At 38.6% G+C, this 22,715-nt stretch overlaps 2 protein-coding genes and 1 pseudogene across 2 annotated transcripts; 2 read left to right on the top strand and 1 right to left on the bottom strand.

Annotated features, from left to right (window-relative positions):
* The first annotated feature begins 8,303 nt into the window (after window positions 1-8,303).
* On the top strand, window positions 8,304-12,918 carry LOC139883641 (ATP-dependent 6-phosphofructokinase 3-like; annotated as a pseudogene).
* Window positions 12,919-14,122: 1,204 nt separating this feature from the next.
* Window positions 14,123-18,982, top strand: LOC139883642 (uncharacterized). The gene is given in 20 exon segments (XM_071867793.1): window positions 14,123-14,290; window positions 14,386-14,499; window positions 14,502-14,637; window positions 14,640-14,652; window positions 14,741-14,796; window positions 14,905-14,963; window positions 15,096-15,167; window positions 15,721-15,804; window positions 16,036-16,143; window positions 16,356-16,418; window positions 16,599-16,679; window positions 16,869-16,934; window positions 17,118-17,178; window positions 17,181-17,272; window positions 17,587-17,664; window positions 17,843-17,881; window positions 17,993-18,075; window positions 18,236-18,308; window positions 18,414-18,566; window positions 18,944-18,982. Coding segments are annotated over 20 exon segments (1,638 nt in total).
* Window positions 18,983-19,584: 602 nt separating this feature from the next.
* LOC139883637 (sugar transport protein 1-like) lies at window positions 19,585-22,428 on the bottom strand. Its single transcript, XM_071867790.1, is given in 5 exon segments — window positions 19,585-20,061; window positions 20,416-21,045; window positions 21,426-21,529; window positions 21,532-21,747; window positions 22,299-22,428. Coding segments are annotated over 5 exon segments (1,557 nt in total).
* Window positions 22,429-22,715: the final 287 nt, after the last annotated feature.

Raw genomic sequence — 22,715 nt, forward strand, 5'->3', positions numbered from 1 at the left:
GATGGAGCCCGTAGAATAGGTAGGAAGTGCCAAGTATATGACCGAACACCCATTCGGCTTGACCCTTAATCTACTTTCCCAGCAAGAGGAGCACACGACATCTGGCCCAGCGCTCATCGCCACCCTAGAACGAACCGACAAGCCTCTTGAAAGGCACATGAAGCAGACGTTGCCTGCAAAAGAAAAAGGCACCCATCGGAGGCAGCGCCATGAGCTCTAGGCAAGACTATGTTCGGAAAGCCCTCGTCAATGGCAGCAATGTCGCAGTTAGGTACCAACCTCCCGCGCAGGCTACATGACTCGTCCAACTGGGTACCGAGGAATCCTATCCCTGTCAGTGCCACTCGTTGCTACGCACGACACCCCTAGTTGCTGTCGAACGTCACCCTTGGCTAGTATAGGACGAGCTTCCATCTAAAAGGGCTCTCCTGAAAACAATTATATTTGGCGCTGCGTGGCATATTTTGTAAGCCCATCTTAGACATGGAAAGCTGTCTATGAACTATATGTAAGTCCCATGAGCGGCATCATTCGGCACATGTAAATAAGTCATAAAGATGCGGTGGGGCCTCGTGCAAAGGATGAACATAGACCCTCGAATTTTAGTCCGCTCAGCCTTCACCGCGCACTAGTCCCGATAGACAAATATGTTAAAGGCATGACCGGAAGGATCTTCGACGAAATAGACAGGCCAGTCTTTGCCGACATCCGCCATGGAGCGAGGCCACGACTACCCGATTGGTTATCCTACTGGCCTATAAAGCATTTAGACCAGACCTAATGAGCGTTTTGATGGGCATGGGCCCATAACCATCTTAGCCCTCGGTCTAGAACAAACGATATGCTTAATTGAGAGGTCGAGTGAAATGGACCGAATTTGTGAATTGATCACTCACTGTTTTGACCTTTTTCACTTAGCAGACCTCGGTTACAAGCAGAAGAGCGGTTGCGGCATCGTGACATAAGAGGTGCGGAGCGCTGGCTTTAAGGTACCCTAGTGGCTCCCGTTGTCGATAGCAAAGCAAAAAAGGTAACTTTTTGCCCTAGGAATATAGCGACTGGTTAAGACAGAAACCCACCCCAGCGTTAGCACCGGCTAAGAGTCATGACCACCCCGACGTCATCTTTGGGTCCGAGAGGATCAGTCCATAAAAGATCTAGTCAACTGGTTAAGAGGTACGCCTAAACCAGTGCTAGGCGTCGGTTAAGAAGCAAACCCACCCCGACAATCCTTTCGACTGATAAAATTCTTACTAACACCCACCAGCGAACAACTGCAGACTAAGCCGCCGGTTAAGAGGTACCCCCACCCCGACGCCTCTCTTTCTTCGGGTGGGGTAAGAATTCGGAGTCCCAAAAGGTCAAGATGTTGGTTAAGAGCTTTAGCCACGTCGGACACTTCCTTTAAGACGGGACGAATCCAGTAAGTCCTAAAACGAAAAGGTCAAGCCGAAGGTTAAGAGCTACGATCACGCCAAAGCTTCCTAGTACTTAGGCAAGAATCTTTATAGCAAATAAGTAGTAGAAGCGGATAAGCCGTCGGCTGAGAGCTACGACCACACCAACACCCCACACGAGATTGCAAAATCAAGAGGTCAAGATGTCAGTTAAGAAGTACGCCCAATCCGAGTATTTCCTCATACTACTTCCTCATACATGGAAAAATATGATAAGTCCTAAAGTCGAAGGTCAAGCCGAAAGTTAAGAGCTATGGCCATGCCAGCACTTCCTCATGAATAGGCCAAGATTCTAAAATTTTTAAAGACATAATATCACGGCTAAGAGCCCAAGAGCCAAACTGATGACACAATATATTCCAAACAGGCAAAGTTTTCCACAGTCCATAAAGCAAAGCTGGTGAAGAGGTACGCCCAGACCGACGATCATTTTGTTTGGACGATAAAAAGAGAAACTAAGACCTGCGAAAATAAAAGAGCAACAAGTCGACTAAGAGCTACGGCCACCTCGACGCTCAATTCGATAAGGAAATAATAAAGCCTAGAAACAACGACAAGAGTTAAGCCGTCGCCTCCCCAAGATGAAGTTGACGCCCTCAGCTGATCGAAACAAAGACTCATATAAGAGCAATCCGCAACTAAAGGGTTGGCTAAGAGCCACGACCACATTGACGCCACCCTACATAGGAAGTAATCAAAGTCTAAGTTCAAAACCAACAGAGTGAAGCTATGAATACGCGGAAGCTAAGCCAACGCCTGGCGTCGAAGGCTCGTTTTTGTTGGGGCATGCATGACACAAAGTCACTAGATGCCGAAAGCTATGAGCCGGCCTCAGACAGATAGCTCCAAAAGTCAAGAAAAAACTCAAAAAAAAAGTGCAAAAACACATATAGATTAGTTGTTGCATTCATAGAGTCAAAAACCCCGACGAGGCAAATTATAAAATTTGATATCTTCAAGGCCGACTGGCCGACATCTATGGCGCGCAAGCCAGGAAAGATGATAAAAAGAAACGGTCGCTGGCCAAAACGTATGAGGAACCCTAAACCCTAAATATGGGCATCACGAAGAAAGTAGACTGGACGCATTTTTAGGTGAAGTAGGAACTCGACAAGAGCCTCCATCCTCCTGATAGAGAAGAGAATCGGCAAATTCTCAAGCTTCGGCCTCAGCCTTTCTCCTTTCTTACTTGGTCTAGCTTCTCTGATCCGTCTCATGACAGAACTTCCCAGCAAGATCCACATTCGGGTACATACCCTGCATAGCAGCTACGGCCTCACTAAACACTTGGGTCATGTAAGAATCAGAGCGTTCATCGGTGAAGTAAGAGGCATCATTGGCAACATCCTCTAAGTGCCGATACTTAGCCACGATCTCGTCAGCATTTTCCTCTATCTCCTCTAGCTTCTCGCTCAGGTGTTTGTTCTCTCCCTCGAGATCCTCCACCCTATCCAAAGCAAGGCGGAGCTGCTCCTCCACATCTTCGAGACGGGATCTACTTGTCAGCTAGCTCTTTCTTAAATTCCATTGATTCCTTTTGAGCAACCTGAAGAGCCCGTTATTGCTCTTCATACCTCCTGAGCAACTCCCGATCATTATGGGCGGACTGAAGAAATAGACGCCAAACGAAGTGAATAACCTGACCACCAATAACACAAAGAGAAGATAAGGAATGAAGGATAGGGAAGGGAGATACTTACCAATTTATTATGGCTAAAAATGCCATCCACTACTTCCTGCAGCCTCTTGGCTCCTAAGTATATCCGGTCATCGTCAGCTATGGCCTTGACTGTCTGCTCAGTTGCTAAGTGCATATTATCTTTCAAGGAAGTAATACTAAGCGCGCCCTGAGGAAGCTGGCACTCTTTGTTGGCCTTGCCTGACACCAGTCTAATCGCCGCCTTCTAGAGAAAACTCACCCTCGGCTCCACGGCCTTGACCGTGCCCACCTTCGGTTTGGTCCCTACGGCTTCATAACGAATTGAGGAAGGGGAAAGCCACCTCCTCTTACCTCGGGAAACACTAGATGGAAGTTCTCTATCCGAGCCATATAATTTTATTTTCCTTCTTTCCCCGAAAAAGTCATCGACCGTCTTGGGGAGAGCGACAGCCACCGGGGCATCATCAGCTCCATAGCTTTACCAGCTGTATAATCAAAAGAGAAGAATTACAATCTCCCATACAATCAGAAACAAATTAAGAATCGAAGATACGGGAAAAACAATTAAGCACTATGCCAAAAAAGCGCAGGCCACGAGACTCCTTAGCTTCCCACCAAAAGAACGTCGAGATCTTCCATCTTAACGGGCTCGTCTATCTCCCAGACCTCAACCACTAGGCCCGATTTATAATCGAGCCAACAGGATGGTAGATCTGAACACTCTCTCCAAATGAAGATCTCCTCAGCTCCATCACCCAGATGCCGAGGCTGCCTCCCATTACCTGTCTATGGAGGTCGACTTCTAGCCCAACATTGGTCTCGAAATCGGAATAGGAGTCGAACCCCGTAGGCGGTAAAATGTGATGACACCCTTGACCTTCCATAGCTCCCCGAAAGATGAAAGCAGTCGAATTCGCTCTGCACAACCAAGAAATAAGCCCAACCGCGTCGATATAGAGGACAAACCCCACGCGATCTCCAGCTTAGTTCTTGGGAGTAGGCGAACTCGCGTAACTCCCGTATGCTTGGTTTGGTTAGAAGAAGTTGACAATGCGTCGGACTCCCGAATGCCCGCTAAGAATGGTATCCCCCAAATCAATCCCCCGTGAGACGGGCCACCCAGGCTTCCGATTCCGCTCTTAGAACCCGCATAGTCATCAGCCGTAACACCCGCTCACAATTGTCGGCATCATAACAAGGCGAAGGAATGGACAAAGTCGTACCTATTCTCAATAACCGCTCGGAGTCAGTCCTCCTCGACTCCTCGGCCTCTCAAGCCTAGAAGAAGACTCCATCAGCCTCGGCTCCGGCGTCCCCCTCGCCGACCTAGGCACCACCCCAGCAGATCAGTAAGGGGCTAAAGAAAGCTTTTCCCCTCTCGCCTCATAAGCGGTGGCTACTAAAAGCTTTTGAGAGCGTCCCGCCCACCTAGATCCCTAGAGACACGACCCAGTACAGATCCGCTAGAAGACGATTTGAAGCCTTGAACAGACTGCCTTTGAGACATGACTATATTCTAAAGAAAGAAAGAAGATGAGGCCGAAGGAGAAGAAATGAAAAGGGAGCCCTAAACCTAAGATCTGAAGACATAATCGGCTCCCTCGCTATCTCTCACTAGAAATGGCGAAGACTAAAGCTCTAAAGATGAAGAGAAAATGACGATAAAGAAGACTATTTATAGCAACAACTGGAAATGTGATAACAAATACTTAAAGTCCGAAGAAGAAGAGATGCCTCGGTTTAGTGAACACTCGCCACGTCAGCAAATCATGCACTAACATTCCCTCGTTTCGTGAAAAATCCTTTTGCCTATCAAAAAATGGCTAAAGGAGACGTCCTCTCAGTTGCCACATTAATGATAATTGGGAAAAAGACCGCTGGACTCACAAAAAGCATCTCAAAAGAAGTCTTTTCACACAACAGAAGACGAACAACCTTCCCCTTAAGGCGGAAAAGGCAAAACTCAAAATTTGAAGACCGACTCCTTCCCAAGAGAAGTCGAGCGAAGTCGAAGACTAAGACGCTCATGCCGACAGAGGCTTGAGGGCACATCGATCGGGGCAAGGCTAAGGCCTATGCCAAACAGACACAACCGAAGTAAAATGATACGACTCCAGACTTGAACGAGATCCACGAGTCCAATAAAAGCCCACGACGAGCTATATTTCTTCCACGAGACCGTCGCTCTCCTGCAAGAAAGGGGGCAAGTGTTATGGCATGGGGGCTTTTAGGTAATTTGGACCGTGTCGTCGTAGGTCCCTCCTACTGGAATCAGCCAGGTACGTGCAGTGGCTCTGTCCCTTTGAGAGCTACACGCCCGGGGGCACGGACACCGCCGGCCTCGCCCTCCCGAAGAGGCCAAAGAGCCGAAAGCCGATGAGACCTACGACCTCACAACTGTACAAGTCGCTTTCAACACTGACGGTCCAAGTCAAACCTAAAGGTCTCCCCTATATAAAGACCCCCCTCATATGTCCAAAGTAAGCCAAAACTTACGTTTAGAGACACATAAGAGATTAATGGCACTTACACTCTCTCTCTAGAAGTCGGACACTTCCCTCTCTAGACTTGAGATCCACCACGTAGCCGCTCAGCTTCATGGTGAGCCTCGCTAGGCCCGAATAGGCCGTAGACGTTCAAAATACTTCTCCCGCCATTATGTCCTTAATTCGAAAGCTAACTCGAAGACTGATCGGAAAGAGGCGCGTGCTCTCCATCTTCTGACTAGTTTCGAATCTTGTCGAAACATATATAATATTTGATTTCGAAATAGAGTAATGCTCGATATAGAGATTTAATATAGCGACTCTTCATACGATGACATGTAGCGTAGAAAATCTAAAATTTTGATTTTATTTAAATAATTTTAAAATAAAGAAAATTAAAATATTAAATCATATTATGAGTCACTATATTAATTTCTAAATTATTAAGTCTCTATCACAATCATTTCTCTTTGAAATGACAATCTATAATAATTTTATTTCCTTTTGGTCAATAATCTAAGAAAATAAAAATAGAATGGAAAATGAATACAATCTATCTAAAATCACTAATTGTTTTGGCCACGATATATTGTGTTGGAAATTATGGTTTGTTAGTGATTAATTTATGTTACATTAACCACAAGAAATTAGGATTGTTATGTAAGTTAAAGGCATTGTATATCAAATGGTTTTAAACCATTGATTATTTAAAACATAAAAGGTTAGTACAAGAATTCAGGAAACTAGAGATTCTGCAAACCATATGCGGTTTGAAAACTGTTACGGATAAATGGACATAGTTTTGAAATTGGTTTATATATTATGAAACTAGACATCTTAATGTTTTTTTTGATATAAAATTCGACCAAAAAGAGTTCATTTGACCCAAAAATTGTTGAACCAAAGTTGGGTTCAAGCATAAGAGAAAATCCGAAAATAGTAAATTATTTTGAAAATATGTATTTTCAAAAATAAAATAAACAGTTGTATATCTTCTCATACTTGCCTATATATAAAAGTGATGCTTCATTTTATTTGGACATATATTATACTCAGCATATTCTTTTAAAATAAAGATTTCTTTCCTCCTTGTTATGTGGTGAGAATTGAAGTTTTGCAGATTTAATTCTCAAGACGTGTTTGTAAAATTCTGGAGGAAAATTGTCCAAAAACGAAGTAGCAATATAATGGGGACATTATTTTCTTAAGAACATTGATCTCACAATAACTAAATATCTATCCAACAAAATATTCAAAACATTTAACGTATACATCAAGCAACAATCGACTTTTCACCCTGCCATGCTCAAGTTGAAATTTTGCTACATTCCACAATTTAAACTTTATACGAATTACTAATTTATTGACTGGTATTGCCACTCTAGTCAAGTACTAATTTATTTATTTATTTTAATATAGAAGGCAGGTTTGTAGAAATCGATTGTTTAGAAATTAAGGAAATAAATAACACTATAAAATCCATAACGAGGCAACATGCTTAGTTACATGTGATAGTTAAGCTAAGATTTTCCTTGTTACACAAACAAACAAAGGCTGCCTTGTTTGACCAACAATCAAACATGGTACATCTTAAGTGGTTTCGTTGGAAACAAACTACGTACTGTCTTGTTTGACAAACAATGGAACAGGAATACCATACCACTGCTCGGAGCTGATGATACGAATTTTCTTGAATATCACAACCTGAGACTTTTGGGGAGATAGAATATATATATATCATATAAAGTAAGTAGTATAAACTTAACGAACAATGCATCATAATAACACATTTGTATCCATAAAAATAGTAATATTTTCCATGTAGTATTTTAAGATAATATTGTAATGGTTCTTTTATAAACTAATGGATTTAAATATTGTAAAAATGATTAAAATCTAAGACGTCATCGACAACCAATATACATTATTATACATACTGTAAATGTAAATAATGCATCCTTTAATAGCTTCGTTTATTTTTTGTAACAGCGACAGCTTAACTAATCTAATTAATTACGTTAAAAGTTTAATCAATGATTACGCTTAAGGCCATGGTTATTGACGAATGTGCAAGTGTCATGAGACATAAATCACCAGTCATTTGCCATGCTCTTAAAATTAATCAAGTGTATTTATGTCACGCATGTGGAAATTTTTAATTTCTTCGAATTTAAATTTTTTAGAGTACGGCATGATGAGTTATTAAGACCAAAGATTATTATTTATAAATCAATCTATTAATCTAGAATTTTAGAATAATTTCGTCTTGTGTCTGGAATATAATCCGTCTTGATTGATTTAGATATCCTCCGAAGATATCCTAATCTGGAAAATAGGTTTAGAGTAAGTATAGATGATATTAGAATCAATTTCTTGGGCGTCGGCTGGACCGAATGATTTACACCTAATTATCACACACACGAGATCTCTCAACAACAAAATTTGTCGATTATCACGAGACGAGAGAAAACATTACACATCCATTATGCCACGTCATCGTTCAACCTTTATTTCCGGTTACTGCCGTCATCTCCCATGACCAAATACTTTATTTCTTTCTATAATGGTCACTTTCTCAGCTTCCATTATTAATTAAAATCACGACCGTCCAACCAACCATGTCGAAATCAACGGCTACAAATACTCCCATCCACAAACCGTTACTTACTCATTAGCACACAAAGCTCGACGACAATTCCAATGGACTCTTCTTCTTCCAAATCAAACAATACTCATCACACAACCATTTCTAGCTCTGCTTCCCTCTCCATCCCAAAGTTCCGCTGCTTCGACCCTACAAACTCATACAGTACTCCTCATCATCCCACAACCAATCAGGTCCATCCACGTTTCGTCAAGGACCTCGTCGTCTCTCCAAACAAGGACAGTATGGGAATTTCGAACAACAACACTCCTACTACCGGACCCAAGAAAGTCGTCTCCGGTGAATTTGGTTACGTTCTTGAAGATGTTCCTCACTTGTCAGATTACATACCTGACCTCCCTGTAACTTTACCAAACCCCCCTTGTTCTTTCTTTCTCATTTAATTTGTAGAATTACTTAATTTTTATTGTCAACTTTCCATATTATACTAACTCACTAATTAAGTGTCTCGTATCTTAAATAATTTACATAGGAAAACCAATAATTAATTTGAGACGGAGTAATTAATTGTCCTGTTTTTTATATAATTTAAAAAATGATTTAAAAAATGACAGTTAATTAGTGATGACAGTTAATTAGTGATGAGGGAGTATATTTTTTATTTTTTTATTTTTAAGAGACTAAATGTATTAATAATATAAACTAAATTTTTGTGTGTTAACTTGAAATTTGCAGACTTATCCCAATCCATTGCAAGATAATCCTTCATATTCAGTCGTGAAGTAAGTTTTTATTTGCTTAAAAAATGTTGTTTTTTTTATCAGTAAAAATCGTTTCTTGTTTTAATTTCTTTACTGAATGATTGTTTTTTTTCCCCTTTTCCAGGCAGTATTTCGTGGACATGGATGATACAGTAGCACAAAATGTATTTCCTTAGCTTAATTGTCTCCATTTTTTACTTCTAAAATGGAAAAATTAATCTAAAGTTCATATCATTAATAGCGTCTTTTTTCTTTTTGATGAATATTAATAGCGAATTAAATTCATTAAGAGCATTTGTTCGATGTGTAGATAGTTGTCCACAAAGATAGTCCAAGAGGAACACATTTTAGACGTGCAGGACCTCGTCAAAAGGTTTTCATTTCCATCAATCAATTTCGAAATATGATTTTTCTTTCTATTATATTTTGGTAATTTTATCAAACAAATTTCAGATATATTTCCAATCCGATGAAGTTCACGCGTGCATAGTAACATGTGGTGGACTTTGTCCTGGTCTCAATACAGTGATCCGTGAAATTGTCTGTGGTTTATACTACATGTATGGCGTCCACAGAGTACTTGGGATCGAGGTAAATTAAAAGTTACTGCTTCAGTCAATCTTCATTCATAAGTTTGACTAAATTTGACCATAAAGTTTGCATCTTGACTAAAAATGTGTATTGTTTCATTTATCTGTATAGGGTGGTTACAGAGGTTTCTATGCTCGAAACACAATCCCTTTAACCCCAAAAGTTGTGAATGATATTCATAAACGTGGTGGCACCATCCTTGGTACATCTCGAGGAGGCTACGAACTTTCTAAAATTGTCGATAGCATACAAGATAGAGGAATTAATCAGGTCTATATAGACATTATTGTGTCTAGTATGTTTCTGCTAATCTTATTTCATTCTTTTTCTCTAAACTAGCAAATTTGGTAATTACTTTCCGTCCATTAAATTTTCAGGTATATATTATTGGAGGATGGAACTCAAAAAGGGGCTTCTGTGATTTTTGAGGTAAGCGATTTTGTAGTATATTTAACATTTTTAGATCTTATGATTATGTTGTTTTTAATTAGTGTTGTGGATGCAGGAAATCCGAAGGCGTGGTTTGAAAGTTTCTGTTGTGGGTATTCCGAAAACCATCGACAACGACATTCCGGTACATTTCCATTTTGGTTTACAAAACGTTGAAAATCATGTGGCTAAGTACTGTTTTTCACATTATCACTTTATATGGTTTTTGCAGGTTATTGACAAGTCATTTGGTTTTGATTCCGCCGTCGAGGAGGCTCAGCGAGGATAAATGCGGCTCACGTCGAATCAGAAAGTAGCGAGAATTGTATCGGTCTAGTTAAATTGATGGGAAGATATAGTGGTAAGATTCAAAGTTCTTACATCTTTGATTTTACTTATGTTGCAAGTTTTCAATTGAATGATTAGTTATACTTAGAAATATATTTCTTGACGAACAAATTAACAGGATTCATTGCATGTATGCAACACTGGCAAGCCGGGACGTGGACTGCTGTTTAATTCCAGAATCGCCCTTTTATCTGGAAGGGCCTGGTGGACTGTTTGAATATATCGAGAAGAGTTTGAAAGAAAATGGCCACATGGTTATTGTTATAGCAGAAGGCGCTGACAAGACCTTCTTTCCGAGAGTTTGCGTAATATGCACCAGGAAGATGCTTCCGGAAACAAGCTTCTTCAAGATGTTGGACTTTGGATATCTCAGAAGATCAAGGTACCCAACTATAATTAAGAACATAGAATCATCATAATGATAATTAGGGAGCGTTTCTTATACAGATGGGACAACATAAAATAGAGTTACAGTAGTCATTATCCCTAAAATTTTCAAAATTGTTACTAAATTTTTTGTATTCGATTTTCTTAAGGATAGTGACTATTATACTCTTGTTTTGCTTTGTCTCGATTTGTCTTGTTCCGTGTAACAAACGCTCCCTTTCTCAATTGCTATTGTATAGGTTTTGAAGTTTAATTACATTATAAGCGGTTAAATTTTTGTGACTTCAGGATCACTTCAAAGCAAAAAAGATGACACTTAATCTCAAATATATCGGTAAGTTGGCTAAGCACACATATTATTTGTTGAGCTAGTTAATGGTCATATATGCAATGGAAATCGTGATTAAAGAACAATATTATGCTTGTAATTTGTAGATCCAACTTACATGATCCGTGCAATCCCAAGTAATGCCTCGGATAATGTGTACTGCACTCTCCTCGCTCAAAGTGCCATTCATGGAGCCATGGCAGGCTACACCGGTTTCACAATCGGACTTGTTAACGGCAGACATACTTACATTCCATTTTACGTAAGTTCTCACCAACTTTATCGTTTAAGGAGGGAAAAACACGAATTTAAAAAGTCAAGGGCAAATCATAGATTAGAGTAAATTGTAGGGGGATTTATCAAATTTTAATCAAAGAGACTGTACTGAATGTTGTTTCTTGGTGCAGCGGATTACGGAGAAGCAGAATAAAGTGGTGATAACAGACAGGATGTGGGGCAAGGCTGCTGTCATCGACAAATCAGCCGAGTTTCTTGGATGCCAAGGAGGCCGAGAATAAGGAAGATTCAGAAACCCCAAAGGAGAATGGTCATACGAACCAAGAGAGTAGCGTAACTATATGAGCAAGAACACATTGTACTAGTATAGTGTATTTAAATATTTGTTCACAAAGAAAAAATGGTTGCAAGCTGTGAAGGGCGTTTGTGAATAATCTTCTGAACTCTGTAATGAAACAGTGAGATATACTCAATATAGTTATAGCTTTTTTGGTCATATATAAGTGGTTGAAGCTAATAAAAATATACCACCCCCATCTCACAATTATTGTGAGATGATGATTTTTTATTTTTATGTTCATTCAAATATTCATATATCTAGTTGTGATACGGAAGGAGTAAGATGTATGGTTCTAACAACATTTTACGTGCACCGGCCATTTTGGTTGGTTGTTCAATGATTTCTATTTGGAATATCTTAATTTTAAACTTGGTAATGGAGAAATTATCCATCTTTTTAGAGACAAAATGGATTTTAAATCACACTCCAACAATATCCTCTAGCTGCCGATTAGGGCTCGCAAGAGTTTCCCAACTCTTTAGGCCTGGCACCGGGGAATGGAACACTCCACTTCTTCATGAAGTTTCGAGCAAAAACAACACTCCTTATACTTAAGATCCATTCACGAAGACTCCCCCGTTTCGATTGAGTTCTAGGATGTGGTAGGGAAACTTAAAATAGTTGCCGAGAGTCAAGTTTTCTATGGCATTTTGGACACTAGTCTCTCAAGTGCTGATCAACTTCTGAATAGAGGTATGAGCACTAACCCAATTTGTCTTGTGTTGTGGTATTGGTTTGGAAAACATGGCCCACATTTTTTGGAATGCTTTTGGGCAAACCTATTGTGGAGGTCTTTCATCCCCTCGCTAGATATCTTAGGTTTTCGAAACGAAAATTTTCTTAATTGTTACTTGAGAATATCGACCTCACTACTCCCATCAAGTCGGGATCCTTTTAACGTAGCCCTTTGGGCGATTTGAAAAAAATGGAATGATGCGGTGTTCAATCACAAATGTAGCATCCCTTCAATTTTGTATTCAAATGTGATCTCTTGGCTGGAAGACTTTTTGGCAAACCAGACCACACCACGCTACTCTCCAATCACGACCACTATCATTAAATGGACAAAACCTCCGGATGACATCTTCAAAATCAATAGTGATGGCGTGATATATACCAAGCTATACAAGATTGGTCTTGGAGCCATCTTTCAAGACTCCTTTGGACGAACGCTTTACTGTCAGGCTACTTTTGTTGATGGAGTTCTTGACGTGATCCACAGGAAAGCAAAAGCTTTCGAAATGGGAATGAAATTAGCTCTTGATCTTGGCATCATGACAACTATTTAGAGTCTGGCTGTTATTGATATTATCCGAAACCTAACTCTATTTTTCTTTTGGCTTTCCATGCATGCTTATATAGCATTATATAAGTGAATTTCTCGCAATTTTATTAATTGTACTTTCATGTTCACCAAAAGATAAGGAAACATCCTAACCTATTTGTTAACTCATCTAAAATGAAATGAGAAAATATATTTACACTCATCTCTTTACAACGTAACTCTCGATGATTTAGAATGAAACCACAAATCCAATTGGATGATTAGTTTATTGGTAGTAGTAATTGTAATAAAAAATATATTCCCTCCGTCCACTTCAAGTATTATGTAATGAAAGTTGCGAATTTTAAAAGAAATAATTAATGATAAATTTTTTTTTATATATATATGTTTTTATTATTCTTCTAAAGCCATAAATATTTATGCAAATAGAGTAATTATATTTGAAATTTGAAATTAATATAAGGATAAAACGGTAAGAATAACTCAAATATGTACAAATTTTATTAAACGACACTTGAAGCGAACCAAAAACAAATTTCATTATACGAAACTTGATGTGTATAGGAGTAGAGATGGCCACGGCCGGGTCAGGTCCGGATCATAAAACACGGTATTTTTCAATGACCCGACGAGATCGGTCAACGGGTCCACATGTCACTTCTATGATGCGTGTCAATTTTTAATTCGTCCACGTGTCAATTTGTATGACACATGTCGCTTAAAATTTGTCCACTTCATCGAATTTTGACACGTGCTCGCATTCATCCACATCATCAAAAGTGCCACATAGTATCAACCCGTCGGATCATGTGTTTAGGGTTTTAAACCCTAAAGATTATGCGTCAATTTTTCGACCCAGCCTTGATCCGAAACCCTACAGGTCCGGGGTGAGTTTTGACGGTTCTGAGTTTGACCGGGTCAGGGTAAATGTCTAGACAGGGACCATCATTATACAAATTTTTAGGGAAGGAGTTGGTAACTGAAAGAAGCTCAAGGATGTTTCGTCAAATTTTTAAGAGTTTAGTGTAATGAGAGGTATTTTAGAATTTCAAGAGCGTCTCTTTCTCTATAGTACTTCTTTTTCCCGGGTTGTTCATGAGCAAAATCCCTAATTTTTGTTATAAAAAATGTGTAATTACGTTTACATATACTAAAACCCTAACAAAACCCTCCATCTTCATTGTGATATGCAAGTTCAATTTTCAGACATGAAATCCCTAAGAACACTCTGTTATCAAACCCATAGAATAAGCTTCCTCAAAACCCCTAACCTCAATTCATTTCCCCGCCAATTTTCCCGCCAAATCCATTTATCCGAAGCACAAGAACAACAACCACCCTCCTCCTCTGGTGGCTTCTCTACTGATTCTGAAAAGGTCGATACTGCCACTCGAGCTTGGTCTTTTGACCATGATCCTGCCCCGGAAAGCCTCACTCCCCTGACATGGAACGTGGCGTTTAATTCCAAGAGGAGCAAGAAAAATGGCGGGAAGGTGATTGGGTTTGCGACGACTGCGGCCACGTGGAAGTTAAGTGGTGGGGTGTTTGTAACAACTGTGGTAAGCATGGAACGATGAAGGAGTTGCGGCTGTGGCGGAGAATGGTGGGAAAGTTAGTGGTTTTGAGGTTTCCGAGAATGCGGTCAGAACTTGGCTCCCACAGAAAGTGGGAGACATCCAGCCGACAAGGTTGGCTGATGTCAATCGCGGGATTAATAAGTCCGATTGAGAATTCCGCTGTAAGTTACTGTTTGAATCGAATCTAAGATTGCTTGTTTTGTGTTAAAATATTAATTGCTTTCATTTTTTATATGCTTGACGTGTTAGGCCTGGAACATTCGGAGATGAAGTTTCTCGGGTGCTTGGCGGTGGCCTTGTACCAGGTCCGTTTACTGTCAATCGCGTTATAGCTATGGGTGAAGATGTGGTTATATGTCTAATTTGTTCCAATCTATGGGATTTAGAAAGCATATCTGATGTTGGATTTTCAGGTTCCTTGGTGTTGATTGGTGGTGATCCTGGTGTTGGGAAGAGCACACTGATGTTACAGGTACGTATTATCTTCCGGGATTATTAATGTAATGTTCTGTTCACTAAGTAAGTTGTGTTTTATTCTCATTAATCGATTTAGCTTTCTTTATCTTAAATTCTTCTGATTTCTATCTCATTATGAATCTGTAAGATGGCAGGAATGATAGCTGAAGGGAAAAATCTTGGTAAACCTGCTCCAGTTGTATATGTGTCTGGTGAAGAGGTTCATCTGAATTAAATCTATATCGATTTCTGCGCCTGTGATTTAGCATAGCTTTACTTCATCTCGATTACCTGAGTTCATAGTAGAAAGATTTTCCAGTAAATCAAAGACCTTTGTGCCTAGTTACTCGAAAGTTGAAACAAACAATTTGAATCGGATGCATTTGTGGAAATGCTTTCTGTTGTTTTATGTGCCAGACTCCAACCAATCAAAGTATTTTACTATTCTATTACATATGTAAAAATTGCTTTGATGTAAGCATAGAAATGTTTTCAAAGTCCTGTCTCAGGATGGTCTCAGCCTTTCAGGTGCCTCAATTAAGTAGTTCATATAAATATCCCTCAAGCAATTGCTTGAAATTCAAACTTTGATGAATTTACTCATATTCAAGATGAACCAAAGTACAGAATTGTTGTCACCAAATGCCTAAACTTAAATCATAACACAAGGCTTATTACTGGAAGCTAATTTTGGCTGGTAAATTTTTTACTCTTGCACTTTTAGAATGGTAATAATTGCTCACCATGTAATTAAGTTCATCTTCTTGTGGCAGAGTGTTGAGCAAATAGGAGATAGAGCTGATCGTATGGGGATAGAAGCAGACGATCTTTTCTTATATTCAAGCACTGATGTTGAGGTGCAGGATTATGGATTTATGCTATTTACTTCGGTGAATGAATGAGATAAAACTATCTTTCATGAAAACTTTAGCCCTACGTACTGTGTTTATGATGTCATATTTAAGCAACTTATTGAGGTCTCACTGCCTTCGTATAAAATATACCTTACAGATGTACATGATGTCGCAGTTTATTTTATGCTTCAGAGGCTTTCCATTTAAAGATATCTTACTATCTTCAATTTACAGGATATATTGGCAAAAATTCAGTCTCTCTCCCCTAGGGCTCTTATTGTTGATTCAATCCAGACTGTATATATTAATGGAGTGACAGGAAGTGCTGGTGGATTGTCTCAGGTTGGTGTTTTCAATAGTGCGTTCGTTAACATGATACAATAGCACATGATTGATGTTTCAGACCTTCGTGGGCTGCTCTTTTTTGTTTAGAGTCTGTTAGTACTTGGAAACTCTGTTCTATAACGATCAAGCGCCTATTTTATACCAAGTGAAAAGTTCACCTTATTCGATCATGACCATGGTGTGTGCTGACTCCATTTTCGCTATGACAGGTAAAGGAATGCACGTCAGCATTGTTACGTTTTGCGAAGAAGACTAACATCCCTGTTCTACTGGTGAGCATTCATTGTTAACTGCAATTAGTTTTTACTCATATCCTGAGTATTTATGTTCGTTTCTATCCAAAATTATTTAATTGTGACTGTTAAACCATCAGTAGGCACCATTTATATTGTCTGTGTTTGATGTTGTTTGCTTTATTTCATATTAAGTATTCGTTACACTGTGTTTTCCAGGTTGGACATGTGACAAAATCTGGAGAGATAGCAGGACCTCGCGTTTTGGAGCACATTGTGGATGTTGTCTTATATATGGAAGTTAGTACCTTTTTAATGTTTTCTTTATTTTTTAGTTGGTTACTGCTACAGAACATGTACTCTATATTTGGTTTTACCAAGCACATAGATAATTTTATATTATTAACTTAGTCAACTGTTGAGGTTTTTTAACAACTAACCGGCGATTTTGGTTTCTTCTATCACTAATTATTTCTTTCTTCTGTCCAGGGAGAAAAATATTCATCTCATCGTTTACTTCGTTCGGTAAAAAATCGTTTCGGATCTACTGATGAGGTATGCTATAATGGTTGTCCAAAATTACCCCCCTAGCATGAATTTTTTGCTTTATAATGCTTTTGTATCTTCCAATGTTGTCTTAGTTGCCATCCTACTTGCATTTTCTTACAAGGGAAATTGAATTCTCTCAGTCTGACTATTTTTTGATTTACTTGTTCCCTTTTCTTGTCTTTTTGTCAGCTAGGAGTGTTTGAAATGTTGCCATCGGGACTGGAAGCAGTTTTAAACCCTAGTGAAATATTTTAAGCGAGGAGCATGCAGATTCAGATGTCTTGGCTGGACTTGCTATAGCAGTTATCATGGATGGATCCAGAACTTTCCTTCTTGAGATTCAGGTAACTTTCATGCTTGTTTTTTAATTTTTATATTAATTTCATGCTTGTTTTATAGTAACTCTCATATTAATTTCACCGTATCGTGTGGTTCTATATTATAAATTTAGCATCTTCTGGCACCATGCCAGTCAGGCTGGCTATCTTTTCAAGGTAGTTTTCAATTTTGTTACACAGCGGACCTTAAATGAATACACAAAGTATAAGAAACCGGATGGACATGGAACACCATTTGATTTAACATTTACTTGTAGAAATTCTTTGAAGTGGGGATCGCTAGTGGTCTGGTTGATTGAAGTCTAAGATTTGTTGTGTAGGCACTATGCTCGAATGAGTCAACAGTCAAACGGCATGTTAATGGGATCCAACCCAGCAGAGCAGATATGATTATTTCAGTAAGTAGTAATTTTTTTAAGCTCTTTTTCACATGAATTGCATGCATGATCCTTATTTTCGTGTTCCTAAAATCTTGATCAATCCATCCAGACAGCTACGTTTTCCATTATCTTGTTATTGTATATTTCTTTCTTTTTCCTTTTCATAATACACACTTAACATTCTTGTAAACTTCAGGTTCTTATGAAGCAAGCTGGTCTAAAGCTTCAAGAGAATGTAAGTTGCCACATATTGTATACCTCCCCTGATTTTCATTCTAAAAAATTCTCTTTCTAAAAGTTTTTTCATCAATATAAGTTTTTAATTGTAAATTGTTTTCCTTCCTAGGCCATCTTTTTGAATGTCGTTAGTGGTGTATTCTTGACTGAGACTGCTGGAGATCTCGCAATAGCAGCAGCAATTTGCAGCAGGCACGAGCTCTTTTAATTCTTTTCCGTCAATTATTTTTCGTCGTGTACTAGTATGGATATTTAAAGTTATGTATTCTGTTGAGCCTTTTGAATTTTATATGTTAATTGCACATTTTTTTCTTTTAAATTAGCCTATTCACACAAATTTGGCTTATTTCAGTTTCCTGGAGTTCCCTATTCCTCGTGGTGTTGCATTCATAGCTGAAATTGGCCTTGGTGGTGAACTTCGATCGGCAAGTCTCTTGTCTCCTCCATTTACTTGACAAGCATTTCTCTGATTATTAGAGCCTAGTATTGTTCTAATATTATTTTGTTTTTTAATCTATATTATCTTTTAGATACCACGGATGGAAAAAAGAGTTCACACTGTGGCAAAACTGGGATACAAGCAATGTATTGTCCCAATCTCGTCTGAGAAATTTTTATCAACACAAGATTTTGGCGAGATGAAAATCGTAGGTTGCAAGAATCTCAAGGAGGTTATCAACGCTGTGTTCCTGCATCACTGAGAAGTGTGAGATAGTCTAGTTTGTACAGTGTTTCTAGTATTAATTTCGGTGAGGGGACAAGACGGAACAGAATGGGTCTGGGATCCAAATTTTGGTGGGACGAGAACAACTTGCGACAAGAATAGGGAGGATTGAGATGAAAGTCATTCTTCCTCGAAGGAGTTATTTCTCGTAGTTTTGTATATGTACAGCCTTGCTTGCAGTACACGGAAAGTTATGTTTTAAAACGGTTGTAATTTCAAGTCCTTAATGTGTATGTTATTTTATGTGCGAGGATGAAACTGGAATTGAGCTCTTCACTTATCAAATACTCACTAGTTTTTTTTTTTTTTTTTTTTTTTTTTTTTTTTTTTTTTAAGAAAAAGAAAAACAGAAGCAACAAACAAATAAAAAAATGACTGGTCCGTTAAGAAACTAACTCCACCCATATCGGCTAAGATGATAGACCAAACGTCTGTCGGCGGAGATTCTCATAGAGTCAATTCTGAACGTTGAGAGCTATCTTTTCTCTTCATCAAATAGCAGATGCATAGGAATGATGGTGCCAGTTACGCAGCTGAATGGCATGAAGCGTGCCCTGAGAATCTGTTATAGAGAGCTAGGTTGCGAAGTCGCAAGTCCCAAACAAGTTTCAATCCATGGAAGATGGTTAATAACTCAGCCATAAGATTCCGTGTACTTTAGTTTCTTTGTACAGTAGTGATTTGGAAAATGTTGGACCCTAAGAAAAAAAGCGCAAGAAAAAAAAAAAAATCCAAGAAATGCTTCAAAAGTATCCAGAATTACCAGATCCGAAAGGCGAAAAAAAAAATGATATTTGTTCTTAATTGGAAAATAGGAACAAAAGAGCTATTGATTATATGCATTTGCAACAAAGATAGCTTATTGTACCCAAAAAACGAAGATCAATTGAAAACGAAATCGTTGTTCTTAGCCATAAAATAAAAATTAAAACTCGATGAAGAAGATAATATCCTTATGAACGCCAAAATAGATCTTATCAAACATTCTTCAATCCACCATGGCTCAACTCCAATCCTTTACCATAATTATCATCATCTTCGTCAAAGAACCTTGACCAGTACCAATGTTTCTTCCACACTTGAGTCATCTCTTCGATAGGAATTCCTTTCGTCTCAGGCAAGAACAAGTAGATGAATCCAGTCATGACGAGGACGAAGAAGGCAAAAAACAGGAACAAGCCGAATTTCATATGGCAAAGCATCGTTAAGAAGATTTGAGCTATTATGAAAGTGAAGAACATGTTCACAGAAACGGTGATACTTTGAGCGGCTGATCGGATTTCAAGAGGGAAGATTTCACTCGGAACTAACCAACCGAGAGGACCCCATGACCAGGCAAATCCGGATACATAAACACAGATGAACAAGACCACTACAATTGCATACCATTTCGGCAAGTCCCCTGGTGTACCACTCACACCGAATTTGGCTCCGATGCACGTAGCTACGACAATCTGGAATCCAACAGATTAGAATTTCAGTAAAGAATTTTGTAATATAACAATAACAATCCTACATTATATATTCCTAGGGTGAAATCTTAAGACAAATTTGAATCATATGGTATACAAGCACAAGCTACGTATTTTCTAGAGAGAATGTACAGTTTAAGGAAGAGAGATTCTAAAGAGAAACTCTTGTGTGCATCAGGTGTACATACTTGAAATGGAAATATCTGATTCGAGTACATACACACAAGAATTTCTCGATTCATGATTCTAATTTGCACGACTCTAAACGTACAAATTAGATGGTCATAATCCGTAAATATTCTATATAACAACAATAATTTTTTTAGCATAATTTACCTGGCATATGAGCATTTGAGTTCCACCCTCTAGGAATAAAAACCGTCTGCCCCATTTATCCACACCATAAATAGAAATCAAAGTTGCGAGAACATTAACACCTCCGGTGATCACAGCAGACATTAAGGACGCATCGGATTCGAAACCGATTGTATCGAAAAGGACCGGAGCATAAAACATGATGACATTAATTCCGGTAAGTTGTTGAAAGAATGGAATCATTATTGCCATACAAAGCTGAGGCCTGTACTTCCTTTCCAACAAGTTTCTCCAAGGATGTTCAACTTGCATTGCTTGTTCACTAGCCTTAACAAGATCGTCAAACTCCTCGTCGACGGATTCGACGCCTCGGATTCTTAGAAGCTTCGTTTTGGCTTCTTTATGTTGGCCACGTTCGATTAGAGAATTAGGTGTGTCAGGTAGAAAGACCGACCCGATTGCAATGATTAAGGCGGGTACTACTGCTCCACCTAAACTCAATCTCCAGCCCCATCCACCTTCTATCTTTGCGAAAAAGTAATTCAACACATTGGCTACTAGGATTCCAATTGTGATTGATAATTGGAAAACAATGTTTAAGGCACCTCTATACTTGGATGGAGCCATTTCGGAGAGGTAAAGTGGCACAGACTGCAAACATAAATCAACACTCACATATAAGAAAAATTAGGAATTGATAAACAATCTAAATTCATAAAGTTTTTTATATGTTCTTTTCTCGGGAAGCAAACACCCTATTGGAATAATCAGAATGAAATATCTTAATACTATCTCCGTATCACAATATATGAAGTTTAGTATTTTCAGGTAAATCCAAGTATACATGTATCTAGTGAAAGTTATTGACTAGATACATATATACTTGGATGCATCAGAAAACGTCATGCAATGTGAGACGAAGGGAGTATAAGATAGCAAATCTATCAATAACAAATACCTGAAAATATTTCATCCCACTACACTTTGTATCTAGATAAAATTTAGTACGAAAGAGAGAATAGAATATGTACCTGATTGGCAAAACCAATACCGAAACCGAGCAAGATCCTACCAAGAATGAGGTACCAAACAGCTTTAGCAAAACCATTGAACAGAGCACCAACCATGAAAGCAAACCACCAAACAGCATAGACCACTTCTGACCGAGTTTTCGGGTCACAAGGGATGCCACCAGAGAGGCCAGCAATGCAGCCAAGTAGAGAGAAGATGTAAAGAGTGTAAGTGTTTCACTGTCATATTGACAGTATTGGTTTGTTGATGACTCTTTCTTTTTCTTGATGTAAACAGATGGGAAGAACTTACTCAAGAATGAATCCATGGATGTCACACCACCTAAAACAGAAAATAAAATCCATCATAACGTCAACACCGATGGCGGAAAACACCAGTTTCTTCTCGGAGGGGACTATATATATTCAAAATTTGCAAACAGCTTTAAATTGGACGAATCTATAACATTCATAAAATCAAGGACCGTCCTGGATCATTTTGTAAACTATATATATTGCATGTGTCTTATTTTCAAACCTTAGCACCACAAGTACAACTACAAACTCTAAGATTGTTAAATTCTCAAACGATTTATTTGTTAAGGAAAAATAATCCATCATGAATCAAATCGTAACATCAACACCAACGGCGAAAACATAAAATGACTATTCTGGGAGGGAACCAGGGGATGAATCTATTATATTTCATAAGTTTAAGGGCCAATTTGGAAGATGTTTAAAAAATTTGGATCAAGTGATTTACTATTATTATTATTAGAATTTAGTATTAACTACAACTACAAACTATGAAATGTCTTGTTAAATTATTTGAAAAGATTGTAAGAAAAGTATGAACTCTAGCACCGATTTGAATTGTATAAAATGTTAACGTACCGGAAATTCCGATATCGTAGCCGAAGATGAGCCCTCCCATGGCCGCAACGATACAGGTGAACAAGACATATGGGGTGAGCTTGCCGGGGTACATCCTACCATCATTTTTAACGACAGATCCACCAGCCATGGCCTAATTTAACCAGAGAGATTCAGATTTTCAGATCAGAAAAAACGAAAACTCCAAAGACTAGACACGAAAATGTGTGTTAGGAATTAGGATTTTATGGAGTGTGTGTATATATATTTATATAGTTAGAAGCTAGGAAATAATTTTCGAAATTGGAAATGAAGGTAATTAAAGCAATATTTAATGCTGGATAAGATCAACTAGTAAGCCCATAGTAATGTAGACGAGTAAATATTCCTAAAACCAAGCAGGTTTTTTTTTTTTTTTTTTTTTTTTTTTTTTTTTTA

This window comes from Rutidosis leptorrhynchoides, unplaced genomic scaffold (genome assembly GCF_046630445.1).
Source record: "Rutidosis leptorrhynchoides isolate AG116_Rl617_1_P2 unplaced genomic scaffold, CSIRO_AGI_Rlap_v1 contig43, whole genome shotgun sequence".
Taxonomy (NCBI): Eukaryota; Viridiplantae; Streptophyta; class Magnoliopsida; order Asterales; family Asteraceae; genus Rutidosis; species Rutidosis leptorrhynchoides.